Source organism: Aulonocara sp. 'chitande type north' Nkhata Bay, linkage group LG16 (assembly GCF_057382095.1).
Source record: "Aulonocara sp. 'chitande type north' Nkhata Bay isolate Kocher_YH1m ecotype deep benthic linkage group LG16, A_spYH_male_GT1.1, whole genome shotgun sequence".
In the NCBI taxonomy this organism is placed as follows: domain Eukaryota; kingdom Metazoa; phylum Chordata; class Actinopteri; order Cichliformes; family Cichlidae; genus Aulonocara; species Aulonocara sp. 'chitande type north' Nkhata Bay.
In genome coordinates, this window is record NC_141359.1 from 3,210,932 (window position 1) to 3,230,125 (window position 19,194).

General features: G+C 45.6%; 1 protein-coding gene across 2 annotated transcripts; it reads left to right on the forward strand.

Moving 5' to 3' along the window:
- The first annotated feature begins 16,981 nt into the window (after positions 1 to 16,981).
- LOC147310820 (trace amine-associated receptor 13c-like) lies at positions 16,982 to 18,299 on the forward strand. 2 transcript variants are annotated; one of them, XM_086266049.1, is made up of 2 exons: positions 16,982 to 17,017; positions 17,478 to 18,299. In XM_086266049.1, exon 2 carries the CDS (start codon positions 17,553 to 17,555, stop codon positions 18,297 to 18,299), a length of 747 nt encoding a protein of 248 aa, XP_086122175.1. In that variant the 5' UTR covers positions 16,982 to 17,017; positions 17,478 to 17,552. The 2 variants fall into 2 exon arrangements, with proteins under 2 accessions (XP_086122175.1, XP_086122174.1); XM_086266048.1 differs by lacking the exon at positions 16,982 to 17,017 and adding an exon at positions 17,148 to 17,317 and having other exon boundaries at positions 17,483 to 18,299.
- Positions 18,300 to 19,194: the final 895 nt, after the last annotated feature.

The window sequence follows — 19,194 nt, forward strand, 5'->3', positions numbered from 1 at the left end:
ACAGAATGAAAGACTGAGAATGAAAGCCCCATTGTTTTTTTGTTGTTGTTTTATGTTTTCTATTACAAAAAAGTTACTAACAGAGAAGTAACACCCATAAGTAAAGAACAGAAACCCGTGTGGTTTAGAGATGGGGAAGAAAAGACTGTAATAACTCTACTGACGGACTTCATTTCTGAAATATTTTGACTGATACAAATATTATTCATGTCATTGGCAACCAACATTAGTATATGTATTAGACTGCTAGTAGCATTATAGGAACTATATTTTAGTTTCAGAGTTTCTCCTTTATCTTCAGTATGTTACTCAATTTCATACAAAGGAGACATGTCAATGGAAACAGCACTCTTGTCACGCATGTACATAAATAGACAGCGTGTACACATTGCTCCTCCCCATCCTTGTCTGTTGTGTTCTTTCATGTGTCTCCGCAGAGAGCAGGGATGTAAGCTGCAGTTTCTGAGAAACAGCAGCATTCAGTATGAATATAGCTTTATAGCTGGAAATAAAGACAAAAAAGTAATGTGCCTACATTAAAAAAACTCTAATGTGATAAGATAATCAGTTAATACAAAAGTCTGCAGCAAAAGAAGTGAAGAGGAGGAGGAGGAAAATTATAATTACCAGTTAATAATATAAACCTGACGTTCCTAAACACCCAGATGACTCCCTGCCTTAATGAAGACAGACATAAAATCTTTCTTTTAACTTTTAACATATGAACACAAAACCAGCAAGATGAAGCAAAGATGAAAACCAGCCTAGAGAAGCTGCAAAGCGATCACCACAATGGTTCTACTCTAAAAAACAGAAGCTTGAAGAAGCCTCAAGCTTGACTGCACATCACTGTCTTTGTTACCTGTTCAGGGTCTGGCTGCTGGGCAGGGGTCTGCATTGACTCACTGCACTGACTGTTTTTTGGCTAGATTTGCATTAGTATACTGTCTCTGTAGATGGTTCAAGGTTCAAGGTCCTTTATTTGTCACATGCATAGTTATACAAGTGAAGTTCTATCAGCAGGATAATGTAGTTGTTTCTGTCCTATACAGAGTTTGCATCATGCACTTGTTTTTTTTTTTTGTTCATTAAAAGCAAAAGTAAGGTCCATATTGGCACTCATCAGCAGTTATAGACAAGTGCACTATTTTACTCGACACACACACACACACACTGAAATCAGTGGATTGGAGCACAACTGCGCCGAAATACAACGGCATGTTTGTTTGATTTCTTTTTCTTTTTATTAGGCCAGTGTACAGACAACTAAAGAACCTTTGGAATGTGAGTAATGACATAATTGTCATTTTAATGGAATTACGCACAGTAATGTGTTACATTACTACATTACTAAAAAATGCAATGTGATTACATTAACAATACTTTGTAACATGTTACACCCAACACTGGTTATGGCTAAGATCTTTAGCATTAGTTAATGTAAATTGTGTTATTATTCAGTATAGTCCAAGGAGCTTGCAAAGAAAAGCATCTGGACTTCTTTAAGTTACTTGAAGACGTTTCACCTCTCATCCGAGAAGCTTCTTCAGTTCTAGGGTCAAACAGGAAGTACACAGAGCAGTAGTGGTTTTTGATATAGGCGACACGGGCAGTTGCCCAGGGTGGCATCGTGGTAGGGGGCGGCATCACGGGCATCAGCGAAAAAAAGTTGCTCGTACTCATGCTGCCTCGACATCACACCAGTGCATTTTGGGGATGGCATAGGCACCGATTGGTGTTCTTATAGCCTTTTGCGAGGTGCAACTTCTGCTTGTGGCACAGGGAGGAAAGGATGGAGTGGCAGGGGATTCTCTGGCTGGCCGGAGCGGCATCTGATAGCCAACTCGCAAAATAAAACAAAATAAAAACAAACCAATAAACATGAAAACACCAGATATTATGATAAAGAATTTATCACCATTGTTTTTTCGAAATTCTATAGGCAAAAAGTGAGCGCGTGCTCGCTGCTGTGCTGAAGTCAAAGTAAACTTTATCATCTCCGCTATATACAGTACAGTATATAGAGAGACAAGACGACAAGACTCCATTTACAGCAGTGCAAGTAAACAAACAATAAATATATGAAGAGTAAGAAAATAAATATACAGTGGGGCAAAAAAGTATTTAGTCAGCCACCGATTGTGCAAGTTCCCCCACCTAAAATGATGACAGAGGTCAGTAATTTGCACCAGAGGTACACGTCAACTGTGAGAGACAGAATGTGAAAAAAAATCCATGAATTCACATGGTAGGATTTGTAAAGAATTTATTCGTAAATCAGGGTGGAAAATAAGTATTTGGTCAATAACAAAAATACAACTCAATACTTTGTAACATAACCTTTGTTGGCAATAACAGAGGTCAAACGTTTACTATAGGTCTTTACCAGGTTTGCACACACAGTAGCTGGTATTTTGGCCCATTCCTCCATGCAGATCTTCTCGAGAGCAGTGATGTTTTGGGGCTGTCGCCGAGCAACACGGACTTTCAACTCCCGCCACAGATTTTCTATGGGGTTGAGGTCTGGAGACTGGCTAGGCCACTCCAGGACTTTCAAATGCTTCTTACGGAGCCACTCCTTTGTTGCCCGGGCGGTGTGTTTTGGATCATTGTCATGTTGGAAGACCCAGCCGCGTTTCATCTTCAAAGTTCTCACTGATGGAAGGAGGTTTTGGCTCAAAATCTCACGATACATGGCCCCATTCATTCTGTCCTTAACACGGATCAGTCGTCCTGTCCCCTTGGCAGAAAAACAGCCCCATAGCATGATGTTTCCACCCCCATGCTTCACAGTAGGTATGGTGTTCTTGGGATGCAACTCAGTATTCTTCGTCCTCCAAACACGACGAGTTGAGTTTATACCAAAAAGTTCTACTTTGGTTTCATCTGACCACATGACATTCTCCCAATCCTCTGCTGTATCATCCATGTGCTGTCTGGCAAACTTCAGACGGGCCTGGACATGCACTGGCTTCAGCAGCGGAACACGTCTGGCACTGCGGGATTTGATTCCCTGCCGTTTTAGTGTGTTACTGATGGTGACCTTTGTTACTTTGGTCCCAGCTCTCTGCAGGTCATTCACCAGGTCCCCCCGTGTGGTTCTGGGATCTTTGCTCACCGTTCTCATGATCATTTTGACCCCACGGGATGAGATCTTGCGTGGAGCCCCAGATCGTGGGAGATTATCAGTGGTCTTGTATGTCTTCCATTTTCTGATGATTGCTCCCACAGTTGATTTGTTCACACCAAGCTGCTTGCCTATTGTAGATTCACTCTTCCCAGTCTGGTGCAGGTCTACAATCCTGTTCCTGGTGTCCTTCGAGAGCTCTTTGGTCTTGGCCGTGGCGGAGTTTGGAGTCTGTTTGAGGCTGTGGACAGGTGTCTTTTATACAGATGATGAGTTCAAACAGGTGCCATTCATACAGGTAACGAGTGGGGGACAGAAAAGCGTCTTACAGAAGACGTTACAGGTCTGTGAGAGCCAGAGATTTTCCGTGTTTGAGGTGACCAAATACTTATTTGCCACCCTGATTTACGGATAAATTCTTTACAAATCCTACCATGTGAATTCATGGATTTTTTTCTTCACATTCTGTCTCTCACAGTTGAAGTGTACCTCTGGTGCAAATTACTGACCTCTGTCATCATTTTGGGGGGGGGAACTTGCACAATCTGTGGCTGACTAAATACTTTTTTGCCCCACTGTACATTTTAGGACTAGGGGTAAAGGGATCAATAACAATTTAAAATTTATAATTACAGTTTGATGATTTAAAGTCTCACACAACCTGTCGAAAAGGGAGGAGGGGGGGGGGGGCTGCTTCCAAATATAGCACTGTGACAAAGTGGGTGAAAGGACCATTTGTCTATATTCTTAGTTAACATTCTTGTTTTGATTTAACCATATTTCACATGTAATCTGCAATAGGCAAACATCTACTATCCCGGGTTTGTTTATGTTTTGCACTTTTACAGATTATATAATATAACATCTTGGTTCAAATCAATTCCTACAAGTTTGTTAAGTTAACATGTTCTTTATTTCAACTGTTAATTTGTATTGTTTAGAACTTACCTTACCTACCTGTCTTGCAGAAACAAAAGGAGGAAATGTAGTTTTACTTCCTGCTTTATACCTTCTGGGTTCATCTGAGGTCACAGGAAGAGACCAAGTGCAGAAGGGGAAGAACTCTTATAATTTAATAAAGTTGATTTTAGAGGGTTTATAAAGAAATAGATTTATTGTTGTGATATGTATTGATTACACCACAGAGTTTGTTGCCAGTAAAGAGGAGTAGTAGAGGTTTGACTATAATCATGTTCATCTTACCTACCTACTGAATGGAATAGTCCAGAGGAGAAATTGTTTGATTAAGTGGACTATTTAAGCAGAAGAACTCAGGTGTTTCAAGAGAAAGGTTCAGGTCAGTGTAGCTGTGTGCAGTTTGACCTTAATTTCTGTTGATTTAAGTTCAGTTATGTTTATTTGAACTGAGTTAATTATAGAGTTGAGTTTCTTATTTGTTTCTTTGTAAATATTATTTGGGTCACAAAATGGTGAATAAAGCACTTGCTACACTGGACAGCATCAGTCTCCTGCACTTCTTTGACCGCTTAAGTCAAGTCCTACCACAAGCACATTTAATTTCTAATGTTGTAAATCCAATTCCATTATGTATTCATGATTTGAATTCTGGGTTGTGTGAAATCCCAGAAATAAACCCTAGACAAAGCATATCTGTGAACTAAGGTGTAGAATCAGAATACTTTATTAATCCCTAAGGAAATTATGTGGGTCACAGTTGCTCCAAGAAGAAATGGTAAAAATAGTAACAGTAACAGACTAAACACCAAACAATACATTATGTTACAGATTTTACACATTTAAGAAATAGCACTAATATATACAGATCACTCAATTATAAATATCAAGGATGAACAGAAAGGATTTTAAATAAATGTCAAGAAAATTGACAAGAATATTACTGAGTAGAAAAGAGTGTGTGCAAAAAGGGTGTAACTATTGCAGTTTTTACAGTGTATTAGATCGAGGAGTTGTACAGGGAGATGACCACGGGCAGGAATGATTTCCTGCGTTGTTCAGTAGCGCTTTTTGGTAATCTCAGTCTCTCACTGAACGTGCTTCTGTGACGCCAGAGAGAGAGAGTTCGCTCAGGGCGCCAAACAGGCTAGGACCGCCACTGGCAAAGATACACAGACCAGAGGAAAAGAGAGAACACGTGGAGAGCACAGACATAACGGGCTGGGGAAAATATGAAATAAAACACAAGGAGGAAAAAGGAGGCATGGGAACTCACAGATACACGGAGGGGGACACAGGGTCTAAAGACACGATGGGAAATCTAAAAAACTAAACTGAACTACCTAGGGACCATGGGATAAATAATGAACAAAATTAAAAAAAAAAAAAAAAAAAAATAAGAACGCTGGTTCAAAATGACTGGTTCAGGTATACAAAAACATTTTCCTTTAATATTTAGTATATTTCCGTCATTCCATCATATTTTTTTGATGCTCGGTAATCCAGGTAATTAAACTCCAGAAGGCTGACTTTATTTCGAAGCAGCAATTTAACCCTTTAAAGCCGGTTGGAGTGGGCACGCTCTGTTTTGTGTAACTATTTTTAAATCCCGGTAGCACTGCAACCACATAAGCTAGCACAATAATTTTTTTTGCATATGAAACCGGAGTTGTACTTACATCTTATGCCATCAGCTTGTCCTCGGTCACAGTTTCCTTCCACATACAGCTTTGCAAAAACTGAATAAAAAGCACTTGCAGCAACAAAAACATAATATTCCAGAAACACGCTTTGCCGATCCGATCAGCTGTTTGTAACACTTCCTACGTCCATCAGCGTGAACTATCGCATGTCCGCCATGTCCTGCCTGAAACCGGAAGTGACGCCATTTTGCAGAAATGTAGTTTTTTACCATCAGGGCCTTATGAGCCTATAGTGGTGTTTTTAAAAGTTATGTTTGACTTTATGACTTTCTGTGTCGTTTCTGGGATGCTTAGGACTCATATTGCACTGCTGGAAATAGTTTATTTTGATGCATATGCTGGTTTTTTTGCAAATTTACATTATAATATTTATTTTCGTTTTTCCTGCAGTATATAAAAATTGGTGTATCTCAAAAATAAAACTATGAAGACACTCAAAATAAATTTCCTGTGGTGGGAAACTATTTTGTGCAACTTTTTTGTAGTTACAGTTTTGAGGGATAAGCCTCTTAAATTTCTCTAACTAGAAATATATGTTAAAAAAACAAAAAGTATTTTACATTTTTTTGCAATTTATGTAATTACTATGCACCTAATGCAGACATATTATTAAAATTTGGGCTATAATGGTTGTTGATGTATATCAACTTGAAATGCTCCCAAAAATGGCTCCACAGCATGTAAAAATATAATATAAGCTCTGGTGGACTTGGTTCTATGGTAGGTCCTAAAGGGTTAACAAAACTGTTCTACTACCTTTGTCTGCTGGAAGGTAAGGATGTTGTCCTTAACATGTGTATAACACGTGCCTTTGTACCTAGGGCCATGGAGTCAGCTACTAAGTGAATCGGTGAGAAAACCTTATTTTATTATTAATATGTTCCAATCCAAAGAGGAGCAGACCTGAACACATCACGTCTCATACCAAAATCTCAAAATACCATAATACCCATATTTTAACAAATTTTGTCATATTTAGATTTGATTTATGCAGTGCTTGCTGTGTTGGTTGTTTTTTTTTATTATCATTTTTTGAGCTCCTTCTTTAATAAATATAACCATTTTGTTCTTTGATATTGTATTAATTTTTTTACTCAATGTTTTTTTTTTATCATTTGCTTTTTTTGTGATAAAAAAACTGAAGAGAGTGGTAACATCGTACAAGACAATTGTTTTATCTGCCTTCGTAATGACATCTCTCTGTTATGGTCCTGGGTCATTTTGAACCAGCGTTCTTTTTTGCACATGTCGAGGAGCGTGTCAGGTTACATTTCACTGTGTGTTATACTTGTATAACTATGCATGTGACAAATAAAGAACCTTGAACTTTGAACCATCTACAGAGACAGTATACTAATGCAAATCTAGCCAAAAATCAGTCAGTGCAGTGAGTCAATGCAGACCCCTGCCCAGCAGCCAGACCCTGAACAGGTAACAAAGACAGTGATGTGCAGTCAAGCTTGAGGCTTCTTCAAGCTTCTGTTTTTTAGAGTAGAACCATTGTGGTGATCGCTTTGCAGCTTCTCTAGGCTGGTTTTCATCTTTGCTTCATCTTGCTGGTTTTGTGTTCATATGTTAAAAGTTGGAGGGGTGGAGGGGTTTGTGTGTCCCAGGGATCCCAGGGGCTATGTTGTCTGGGGGCTTTTGCCCCCTGGTAGGGTCTCCCATGGCAAATTGGTCCTGGGTGAGGGACGAGACAAAGAGCGATTTAGAAGATCCTTATGAAAAGAACATCGAGGGAACAGTTTACCCTGCCCAGGATAGGGTTACCGGGGCCCCGCCCTGGAGCCAGGCCCGGGGAGGGTGCCCGAGGGCGAGCGTCTGGTGGCCGGGCCTTAGTCCATGGGGCCCGGCCGGGCACAGCCCGAAGAGGAGACATGGGCCCATCCTCCCGCAGGCCCACCACCCGCAGGAGGCGCCATAGAGGTCGGGTGCATTGTGTGCCGGGTGGCGGCCAGGAGCGGAGACCCTGGCGGACTGACCCCCGGCTGCCAAGACTGGCAATAGGGACATGGAATGTCACCTCTCTGGTGGGGAAGGAGCCTGACTTAGTGAGTGAGGTTGAGAGGTACCGGCTAGATATAGTCGGGCTCACCTCTACGCATGGCTTGGGCTCTGGAACCAGTCTCCTGGAGAGGGGCTGGACTCTGTCTCAGTCTGGAGTTGCCCCTGGTGAGAGGCAGCGGGCTGGGGTGGGTATTCTAATAACCCCTCAGCTTGCTGCCGGTACGTTGGGGTTTTTCCCGGTGGATGAGAGGGTTTGTTCCCTGCGCCTTAGGGTCGGGGAACTGGTCCTGACTGTCATCTGCGCTTGTGCGCTGAGTGGCAGTTCGGAGTACACAGCCTTCTTAGAGTCCCTGGGCTAGGGGGTGCTGGAAGGTGCTCCACCTGGAGACTCTGTTGTCCTGCTGGGAGACTTCAGTGCTTATGTGGGTAATGACAGCGAGGCCTGGAGGGGCATGATTGGGAGGAACGGCCTCCCTGATCTGAACCTGAGCGGTGCTTTGTTATTGGACTTCTGTGCTAATCACAGTTTGGCCATAACGAACACCCTGTTCGAACATAAGAGTGTCCATAAGTGCACGTGGCACCAGGACGCTCTAGGCCGTAGGTCAATGATCGATTTTGTAATCGTATTACCAGACCTGCGACCATATGTTCTGGACACTCAGGTAAAGAGAGGGGCTGAGCTGTCAACTGATCACCACCTGGTGGTGAGTTGGATCAGGTGGCGGGGGAGGATGCTGGACAGACCTGGTGCACCTAAACGCGTAGTGAGGGTGTGCTGGGAACATCTAGCAGAGGCCCCAGTCCGCGAGATCTTCAACGCACACCTCCGGCAGAGCTTCAACAGCATTCCGAGGGAGACTGGGGACATTGAGTCCGAATGGACCATGTTCAGCGTCTCCATTGCCGAAGCTGCTGCATTGAGCTGCGGCCGTAAGGTGGTTGGTGCCTGCCGTGGTGGTAATCCCCGAACTAAATGGTGGACACCAGAGGTGAAGGGAGCCACCAGGCTGAAGAAGGAGTCCTATCGGGCTTGGTTAGCCTGTGGGACTTCGGAGGCAGCCGACAGGTATCGACAGGCCAAGCGGAATGCGGCTCGGGCAGTGGCTGAAGCAAAAACTCGGGTGTGGGAGGAGTTCGGAGAGGCCATGGAAAAAGACTTTCGGACTGCCTCGAAGAGATTCTGGCAAACCGTCAGGCGTCTCAGGAGGGGAAAGCAGTGCTCTACCTGCACTGTGTATAGTGCTGGCGGAGCGCTGCTGACGTTGACTGAGAAAATTGTCAGGCGGTGGAAGGAATACTTCGAGGACCTCCTTAATCCCACTGACACGTCTTCCGAGGAGGAAGCAGAGTCTGGGGATGAGGGGAATGACCCGCCAATTTCCGGGGGTGAGGTCACTGAGGTAGTTAAACAACTCCTTGGTGGCAGAGCCCCTGGTGTTGATGAGGTCCGCCCCGAGTTCCTGAAGGCACTGGACATTGTAGGGCTGTCCTGGTTGACACGCCTCTGCAATGTTGCATGGAGATCAGGGGCAGTACCCGTGGACTGGCAGACCAGGGTGGTGGTCCCCATCTTTAAGAAGGGGGACCGGAGGGTGTGTTCCAACTACAGGGGGATCACACTCCTCAGCCTCCCTGGGAAAGTCTATGCCAGGGTGCTGGAAAGGAGAGTTCGTCCGCTAGTCGAACCTCGGATACAGGAGGAACAATGCGGTTTTCGTCCTGGTCGCGGAACACTGGACCAGCTCTTTATCCTCTCGAGGATACTTGAGGGTGCATGGGAGTTTGCCCAACCAGTCTACATGTGTTTTGTGGACGTGGAGAGGGCATTCGACCGTGTCCCTCGGGGTGTCCTGTGGGAGGTGTTGCGGGAGTATGGTGTGTCTGGCCCATTGCTACGGGCCATTCGATCCCTATACAACCGTTGCAAGAGCTTGGCTCGCATTGCCGGCAATAAGTCGGACTCGTTTCCAGTGGGTGATGGGCTCCGCCAGGGCTGCCCTTTGTCTCCGGTTCTGTTCATAATTTTTATGGACAGGATTTCTAGGCGCAGCCAAGTGGCGGAGGGCTTTCGCTTTGGTGGCCTCAGAATCTCATCTCTGATTTTTGCGGATGATGTGGTTCTGTTGGCTCCATCGGGTGAGGGCCTCCAGCTCGCACTGGAGAGGTTCGCAGCCGAGTGTGAAGCAGCGGGAATGAGGATCAGCACCTCCAAATCTGAGGCCATGGTTCTCAGCCGGAAAAGGGTGGAGTGCCCACTCCGGGTCGGGGATGAGTTCCTGCCCCAAGTGTGTCTGTGTGTCCACCGTGTCTCACCCGTGTGTTCTCCCTGCTGTCCATCGTCATTCTCCTCTGCTCGTTCTCATTCTCGTTCAGGTTCGTGCTCTGTAGTTTAGTTGTGTCCAGTATAGTTTAGTTTATCTTCGTTTGCCATTTTTTCCCTGTGATGTGTATTAAATAAACCACCGTCACACCTTTACAAGTGCCTGCAAATGGATCCTCCTTTATCATCTCCACAGTAGTAGTGTTTGCTTTTTGTACTTTGTTAATGTTTTATAACAATGTCTTGTTGGATTATTGTGAAACACTTGGGTATGCCTTTGGTTTTAAATGTGCCATATAAATAAAATTGTATTGTATAAAAGTAACTTTTATGTTAACAACAAAAAAGCATCTGATGTCCCAGGACCAAAGCTCAGTAAAAAAATTGGACCAGAATTAAATTCAAAATCCTGCTCCTCACATACAAGGTCTTAAATAATCAGGCCCCATCTTATCTTAATGACCTTGTAGTACCATATCACCCTATTAGAGCACTTCGTGTCACGGCTGCCGGGGCGAGCCGTGTGGAGTTGGACACATAGTCCAAAAAGGCCCAGACGGACAAGTTCAGGGGGCCGACCCGGAGGCCGACAGCACCGGAGGGCAAAACAGTTCAGTTCCGGGGGCCGACCGTGTAAAAAGCAGCGGCAGTGGGGCAGGTCCGGGGGCTGGCCACGCAGTAGGCAGTGGCGTGGAAACAGTTCTGGGGGCCGACCGTGCGGACGGCAACAGCGGCGTGGAAACAGTTCTGGGGGCCGACCGTGCGGACCGCAACAGCGGCATGAAAGCAGTTCTGGGGGCCGACCGTGCGGACGGCAACAGCGGCGTGAAAGCAGTTCTGGGGGCCGACCGTGCGGACGGCAACAGCGGCGTGAAAGCAGTTCTCGGGGCCGACCGTGCGGACGGCAACAGCGGCGTGAAAGCAGTTCTCGGGGCCGACCGTGCTCATGACAGCGGTGGCGACAATGCAAGTCCGGAGGCCGGCCACGGTGGCGAAGATGCCCAACATGCGGCCTGGCAGATGACCGACGATGTTGAGGCAGCAGCTGGGGACCAGAAGGCTGCGTGGCCCCCGCAGTACCAGGTGAGAAGGAGGCTGGACCAGGCGAGGCAGAAGCAGAGGCTGGACCAGACGAGGCAGACGCAGAGGCTGGACCAGGCGACGTTGAAGCTGAAGCTGGACCAGGCAAGGGTGAAGCTGAAGCTGGACCAGGCGAGGGTGAAGCTGAAGCTGGACCAGGTGAAGCTGATGAAGCTGATGAGGAGGCTGGACCAGGCGAAGCTGATGAAGCTGATGAGGGGGCTGCTGCGGGCGAGGATGATGAGACTGCAGCTGGCGAGGATGATGAGACTGCAGCTGGCGAGGATGATGAGACTGCAGCTGGCGAGGATGATTAGTCTTGGGGCTGGACGGGCTCCTCGGGCCCTCCAGCTGACGAGGCAAGAAGCTGGCTAGGTTCTCCTGAACCTCCAGCTGACGAGTCTTGGGGCTGGACGGGCTCCTCGGGCCCACCAGCTGACGAGGCAGGAAGCTGGCTAGGTTCTCCTGAACCTCCAGCTGACGAGTCTTGGGGCTGGACGGGCCCCTCGGGCCCTCCAGCTGACGAGGCAGGAAGCTGGCTAGGTTCTCCTGAACCTCCAGCTGACGAGTCTTGAGGCTGGATGGGCCCCTCGGGCCCTCCAGCTGACGAGGCAGGAAGCTGGCTAGGTTCTCCTGAACCTCCAGCTGACGAGTCTTGAGGCTGGATGGGCCCCTCGGGCCCTCCAGCTGACGAGGCAGGAAGCTGGCTAGGTTCTCCTGAACCTCCAGCTGACGAGTCTTGAGGCTGGACGGGCTCCTCGGGCCCTCCAGCTGACGAGGCAGGAAGCTGGACGGGCTCCTCGGGCCCCCCAGCGAAGACAGTCTCAGAACCAGCAGGTGCGGGGACCTCTGGCAGAGACAGAACAGAACCAGCAGGTGCGAAGACCTCTGGCAGAGACGGAACAGAACCAGCAGGCGCGGGGACCTCTGGCAGAGACGGAACAGAACCAGCAGGCGCGGGGACCTCTGGCAGGGGCAGAACAGGACCAGCAGGTGCGGAGACCTCTGGCAGGGACAGAACAGAACCAACAGGCACACGGGCCTCTGGCAGTGACAGAACAGAGCCAGCAGGCACAGTGGCCCCTGGCAAACACATAGCAGACTTAAGCTGCCCTGAGCATTGACTCTGCTCAGGCAGTGACAGCCGGGTGCAGTCCTCAGCTGGGTTCCTAGCCTCCAGGGGTCCAGAGTGGGCTGAGGGCTGAAACTCAGCCTCTGGGGAGGCCCTGGAGCGCGTCACAGTCTCTGAACTGGCCAGCTTTTTAGGAATGATTACATTATCATTAGGTTTGTCTCTCTGCTTAGAACAAACTGATGAAACACAGTTCCTTTTAGATTGATTTGACTGAGCTTGTTGTACCGGAGTAGCAAGTGACACAGGATGCAGGGCTAGTGGCTGCTGAACAGGAGGCTGAACTGAGGGTGACTGAAACAATGGTTGGGATGACGACGGTGGTGGAATTGGAGACTGAGCTGGAGGCCGGGCGGCTACCTGAGCTTGAGGCCGGGCGGCTACCTGAGCTTCAGGTTGCAGTTCAAAAGAATAAACAGTCCTGGTATTATCAGAGCTGGTGTTAATTGTCTCTGGGATATATGCCACAGTTTTAGCAGACCCTGGGTTAGCTGACATGGGTTTAACAGGTTCAGAAGAAACAGAAGAACAACAGCCCTTTGCTTTCACTGAAGTCTTAAAAATGCCAACCTGGGAGAGATCGGTTACCACGAAGGTAGGTAAGCTTTGCGAATTAGCTCCCACTGACACACCCCGAACAACCCCAGAAGAAAAAGTCTCAAAGTTCAAATTGGAGCTGTTATCCTTTTTACTCACCACAGTCGGCCGCTCTGATATCCTGGGGTCCGACTGTGGCGAGGGGCGTCGACGGCGTGAGTGCCGTCTCCCATTTGAAGGCTGGACCGACGGGCCGGGCAGGACACTCTCCGTCGGGTCAGGGGGTGAAGCATGAATTGCAGGGTGGGTGGTAGCAAGGGGGAGAAGATGAAGCTCGTTCAGAACAAAATTCTGTGTGAGCGGGTGAAGTGAGCAGAGCCTTGGCGGAATTCTCTCCCCTCATAAGAATTCTCTCCCCTCATAAGTTAATTAATTTGTCTACCGAGTAAACAATATCCTCCCGGAGCTTCTCGGGCGGGTTGACTGCTGCTGGGTCCATAGTGGCCGGTTCGTACTGTCACGGCTGCCGGGGCGAGCCGTGTGGAGTTGGAAGAAGGACCCAAGATGCAGGCAGTGGATGAAATGCTGGTGAGGTTTATTAACAAAGGTGTAGTGGCAAACAAGCAGTGGGGCATGACAAATAACTGAAGACACCTAAACTGGGAGAACTAAAAATAACAGACCTGGGAGCATATGACAAAGGGGATGAGAAGCAGAGAGACGCAGACGAGGAACAGGACACTGTGGAACACAGGGTAACGCAGACTGACACGAAGTAACACAGACGAACCGGCAACAGACAGGAGAACACACAAAGCTTAAATACACACACCAGTAATCAGGGGAATGGGCCACAGGAGGGAGACACAGCTGGGAGCAATTAGGCTAACGAGACAGGGGAGAGGTAAAACTGAACACACTGACATGAGACATGAACTTCCAGAATAAAACAGGAAACTAACAGACACAGAGAACCAGACAGGACACTGAACTTGACAGGCAGACTGATGAGCAGACACAATAACACCATGGACAGACAGAGGGAACACAGAGAAGTGGGAGCAGGCAGGCAAAGAACAGAAACCTAACAAATGGCAAAATCACAAAAGAATACACACTCGGAATGAACAAAAGCATAAGGAAACACAAAACACTGAGTCCTCAGACTCAGGACCATGACACTTCGCTCTCACACTGCAGGCCTACTTGTTGTTCCTAGAGTATTTAAAAGTAGAATGGGAGGCAGAGCCTTCAGTTTTCAGGCCCCTCTTCTGTGGAACCAGCTTCCAGCTTGGATTCAGGAGACAGACACTATCTCTACTTTTAAGATTAGGCTTCAAACTTTCCGTTTTGGTAAAGCATATAGTTAGGGCTGGACCAGGTGACCCTGAATCCTCCCTTAGTTGTGCTGCAATAGGTGTAGACTGCTGGGGGATTCCCATGATGCATTGAGTATTTCTTCTTTACTCACTTTGTGTTAGGGCAGGGATAGCTCAGTAGGTAGAGTGGTTGCCCCATGATCGGAAGGTTGGGGGTTCGATTCCCCTTAACAGCTACCCTGAGGTACCCCTGAGCAAGGTACCGTCCCTACACACTGCTCCCCGGGCGCCCAATGGCTGCCCACTGCTTCACTGAGTGAATGGGTTAAATACAGAGAGCAATTTCCCCACGGGGCTCAATAAAGTACAATAAAGTACACACTTTCTTCTTCTTTCTTCTTAATAGACCTCTCTGCACTGAATCACACTTATCATTAATCTCTGTCTCTCTTCCACAGCATGTCTTTATCCTGTTTTCCTTCTCTCACCCCAACCGGTCACAGCAGATGGCCCCGCCCCTCCCTGAGCCTGGTTCTGCCAGAGGTTTCTTCCTGTTAAAAGGGAGTTTTTCCTTCCCACTGTCACCAAAGTGCTTGCTCATAGGGGGTCATATGATCATTGGGTTTTTCTCTCTATGTATGATTGTAGGGTCTACCTTAAAATATAAAGCACCTTAAGGTGATTGCTGCTGTGAGTTTGCAATATACAAATAAAATTAAATTGAACTGACTCAAGTGCAGGAACCCAGAGCAGTGACAGCGAAATGTTTTACATTGTTTATTTTTTAAACTCAAAACTTCAAAGTGTGACAGGGACAAAGGCAACAAAACACAGAACATGACGTTGCAGGCCTAGTTTACAGGCTAGGTAGACATGGATTTAAAAGGGGGAATTGGGCCAGAGATGCAGACTGGACCGTGGCAGTTAAGCAGTCACACTGAGGAGAGAGGACAGTGGAGTTAGCTACGTAGTGAATAGAACAGAACAGAATAGAATAGCTTTTATTGTCAGTGTTACAAGAACAATGAAAGCCTATTTGGCATTTCTCCATGTGTGTGAAGTACACAATAGCTTAAGTATTTACACAATAACAAACAAATTTACATTTACTGAAGAAATATATGTACAAGTTATACATACACCTGCAAATCCTGGGTCTTTTGACCCAGCGTTTTAAGTTTGAGTTTATTTTGTTCATTAGGTTATCTAAGTTCATTTGTTTATTAGATTCCCCTTGTGTTTCCAACCCCTGTTAAGTCTCCCTTGTCTTTCATGTGCTTCATGTCTGTGTTTCTTATGTTGTCATATTTGCGTTTCATTATGTTTCCCATTTTATTTTGAAAGAGGTCCTGTGTTCCTGCATTTTGTTTTACTCTTCCCCTGTGGCATTGTTATGTTCATGTTGTGTCTACTGTGCCTTTCTGCCCCATGTTTCAGGTCCCTATGTTCTGTCTCCCCAGTCTGTTAAGTTTACATGTCTTGAGTCCCGTCAGTGTGTTTCCTGTTTTACTTTCACAGTCTGTCCTATGTTAATGTTTCTAGTTTTGCTTCCCTTGTCTCGTCCTGCCTGATTACTCCCAGCTGTGCTCTCCTCCTGTGGCTCATTCCCCCTCGTTATCCCTCAGTGTATTTAAGCCCCATGTTTCTCTTTGTCAGTGTTGCGTCCTCCCTCATAGCTGTGTGATTTTTCCCTGTGGCTCCTTGTGCTTTAGTTTTCGCAGTTTAGTTTAGTTTTGTATTGTTTTTCGTGTCCCACTCCACGCCAGCAATAAAGCTGTGTTTTTTGAGTTTACTTTTCGTCTCTGTGAATTTGCATTTGGGTCCTACTCTTGCCTGCACACAGCCGTATTGTGACATCCACATAAACACTTACATATACACATACACATACATGCCATCTGAGGAGCAGGTGCATTGAGAGGTGCAGTGTGATCAGTGATATTGCACATTGAGTGTCTGGGGGGAATGATATTGCACATTGGGTGGGGGGAGGGGGGCTGTTGCAACTATACTAAATAAGGTTATAATAAATACAGTTTAAAGAGGTAGGGATGTTGGTTGCATTGAAGTATAAATAGAAATACGATTTATAAATAAGGTGTAATGTCCATGAGTGTTGGCAGTGCAGTTATCCTCCAATCAGGGTGGAGGTAGGGCATGTTTGACAGCCTGTGGGTAAAAACTGCTGTTGAGTCTGTTTGTCTTCAACCTGATGGAGCGTTTACCAGAGGGAAGGGGGGGGGAAGTGAGTGTCCAGGGTGCGAGGGGTCTTTGATGATGATACTGGCTTTCTGCTGAAGTCTGTCAGTATAGATGTCTCTGAGGGGGGTTGGTGAAGTGCAGATTGCCCGCTCCGCTGCCCTCACCACCCACTGCAGTTTCCTCTCATCCTCCACTGCGCACTTAGGAGCCTGATAGAAAATTCCAGCCGCACACCCTGACTAATTATCATGAAGGTCCTCCAAAGTAGCTGTGATCTGACATTCAGTGACATGTGACCATTGGGATTCATGTGGTGTCTAGCACCAGGATATTGATAGCAGATCTATCCTGTTCTATTTGCTGAAGTGTGGTGCTTTTCTGAGGAATGTTCCAGCGTAAGACCTTGGGCTCTTTTTGTGTTTCTCAAGGTTTTCCTGGACAGGTAAGGCTTATGAATCGATTAAAATGCCATTTTTGATCCAGTTTAAAACTAAGCAGTTCCATGTTATGCAATCACGACATCCAAAAATGAATGAGGTCAGATGGGAAAAATAGGAGGACGGACATTAGTGTGATGCACAGGAGAAAAAAGGGGCTCGGTCACGAAGCTGTTTGTGCTCAAGAGCCTCACTTGTCTTGGTTTTCTTGTACTTTATATTATTAACATCACATTTTGACTTATTCGCAGAGGGAAAAAATATCAGCGAATGAGTTGCGTCAGAAGGCAAATGTGGGAGGACGGGTGGTGATACAAAAAAGGGGCTCAGTCACAAAGCTGTTTGTGCTGAACAGCTGTCTCTCTCTAACAATGGAAGAAACTGAACTCTGCTTTCCACAACTCCTCAACTCCTCTTGTGTGCGGCAAAAGCGCCCACAAATTGAGGCTGTGTGTATTTACACCCTGCTATCATCTATCTCTCTGCTTACTGCAGTACTGAACCTACTTGTCATCATCTCCATCGCCCACTTCAAGTACTGACCTATTTAAATTAGTGACTTTTTTTTAGTGATAAAAAAATCATTTTTGCTTGTGAAGTTTCTTTTTATATGATGCTTTTGTCTTTTCCTCATAGTTCTAATGTTTTAACTGTTATACTAGACATGCTATTACCAATGTAATGCTTTATTTTAATCCAGGCAGCTGCACACCCCAACCAACCTCCTCCTCCTCTCTCTGGCCGTCTCAGATTTCTTCGTGGGCCTCATCATGGCTTTTGAGATTAGCCTCCTAGATGGCTGCTGGTTTCTTGGTGACCACATGTGTGCTCTGTATAGCAGTTTAGATTACATTGCTACTTCTGCTTCAGTAGGAACTATGGTACTCATATCAGCTGACCGCTATGTAGCCATTTGTGACCCTCTGCATTATCCCACCAAAATCACTATAAAAAGAGTCTCAGTCTCTATTTGTACTTGCTGGGCTTGTTCAATTCTGTATAACAGTCTTATCATGAAGGATAATTTGAAGCAGCCAGGGAGGTATAATTCTTGTTCTGGTGATTGTGTAGTTGTCATTGACTACTTCGTGGGAATTGTTGACTTTGTTTTGACCTTTGTTGGCCCTGTGATTGTCATCATAGTTCTGTATCTAAGAGTATTTGCGGTGGCTGTCTCTCAGGCTCGGGCAATGCGCTCTCATATCACTGCTCTCAGACTCCAGGGATCAGAGACGGTGCATGCTAAGAAATCTGAGCTGAAAGCTGCCAGGACTCTCGGTGTACTTGTTATTGCCTTTCTGATATGTCTTTTCCCATTTTTCTGTTCCTCAATGGTAGGCCAGAATAGTTTCTTTGATATTAGATCTGTACCTTTTGAGCTCTTGCTGTTCTATTTTAACTCTTGTCTGAACCCATTAATCTACACTTTTTGCTACCCCTGGTTTCTGAAATCTATCAAGCTCATTGTGACATTTAAGATATTTAGGCATGGCTCCAGTGAGGCCAGTATACTATAGGAAAAATTGATGTTATCACTGACACGGTGAAAAAAGATCAATTGTGATTAATTTACACTAAGTACAATTCCAGAAGTCTGATAAAATGAATTTGTTTACATTGTTTCCATTATTAATGTACTAGTCCTCTGGTCCACAATGACAAAATTCTGTGTTTTGTCCATAATTTAAATGATTGTAAATCCATCAAAATTAAATTGGAATGCACAAACAATTTCTGAGAATTGTACATGGTACTCTAATTTATCTGCAGCCTACAGATGAGACAAAAAATGTTGGTCTTAGTAAATAAATACATATATGAATAGTCATTCTTATTCTACCAGTGAAATTCACACATGCGAATTGTTGACCTTAATATCAGTTTCCATAACATAAGAACATAAAAAACAAACATTCCCTGGAGCTCAACAGCATCCCTCCATCTCTCACTGTGTTTCCTCGGGGAAATTAAGTCACTTTGTAGTATTTTAAGGTTAAAATGTGGCTTCTACATCAGTCTGTGCTCACTATCAATTTTACACACATATGAACTTGAGTGACAGCTTTTTCTTAATCCATAAGGTTAAATATGTTGTTGGTCCAGGTATATAAACTTCACCGCTATGGGAAGGCTTTCCACAAGGTTTAGGAGTGTGTATATGGGAGTTTTTGACTATTATTACACATCAAACCTTGTCTTTATCAGACTTACCTTTTGTATTGATGCCCATGTTGGTGAGACACAGCAACAATCTAAATGACTGTGGCTAATATGATGTGATGATATGATGCTGGCTATGGATAATAAACAGATACTGACCACTTACTAGACATGCAACTGCAGCATCCTCTAAAATGTGTTAACATCTGTTTTAGCTCTGTTGCCTCAAGGACTGTTTTTTTAATCTTTATA

Excerpts from the sequence above, each read along its gene's own strand:
- LOC147310820 (XM_086266048.1), top strand. The coding sequence starts at position 17,154 with ATGGAAGAAACTGAACTCTGCTTTCCACAACTCCTCAACTCCTCTTGT. Across the intron at positions 17,318-17,482 it reads ATCTCCATCGCCCACTTCAA|GCAGCTGCACACCCCAACCA; the intron begins GTACTGACCTAT and ends ATTTTAATCCAG.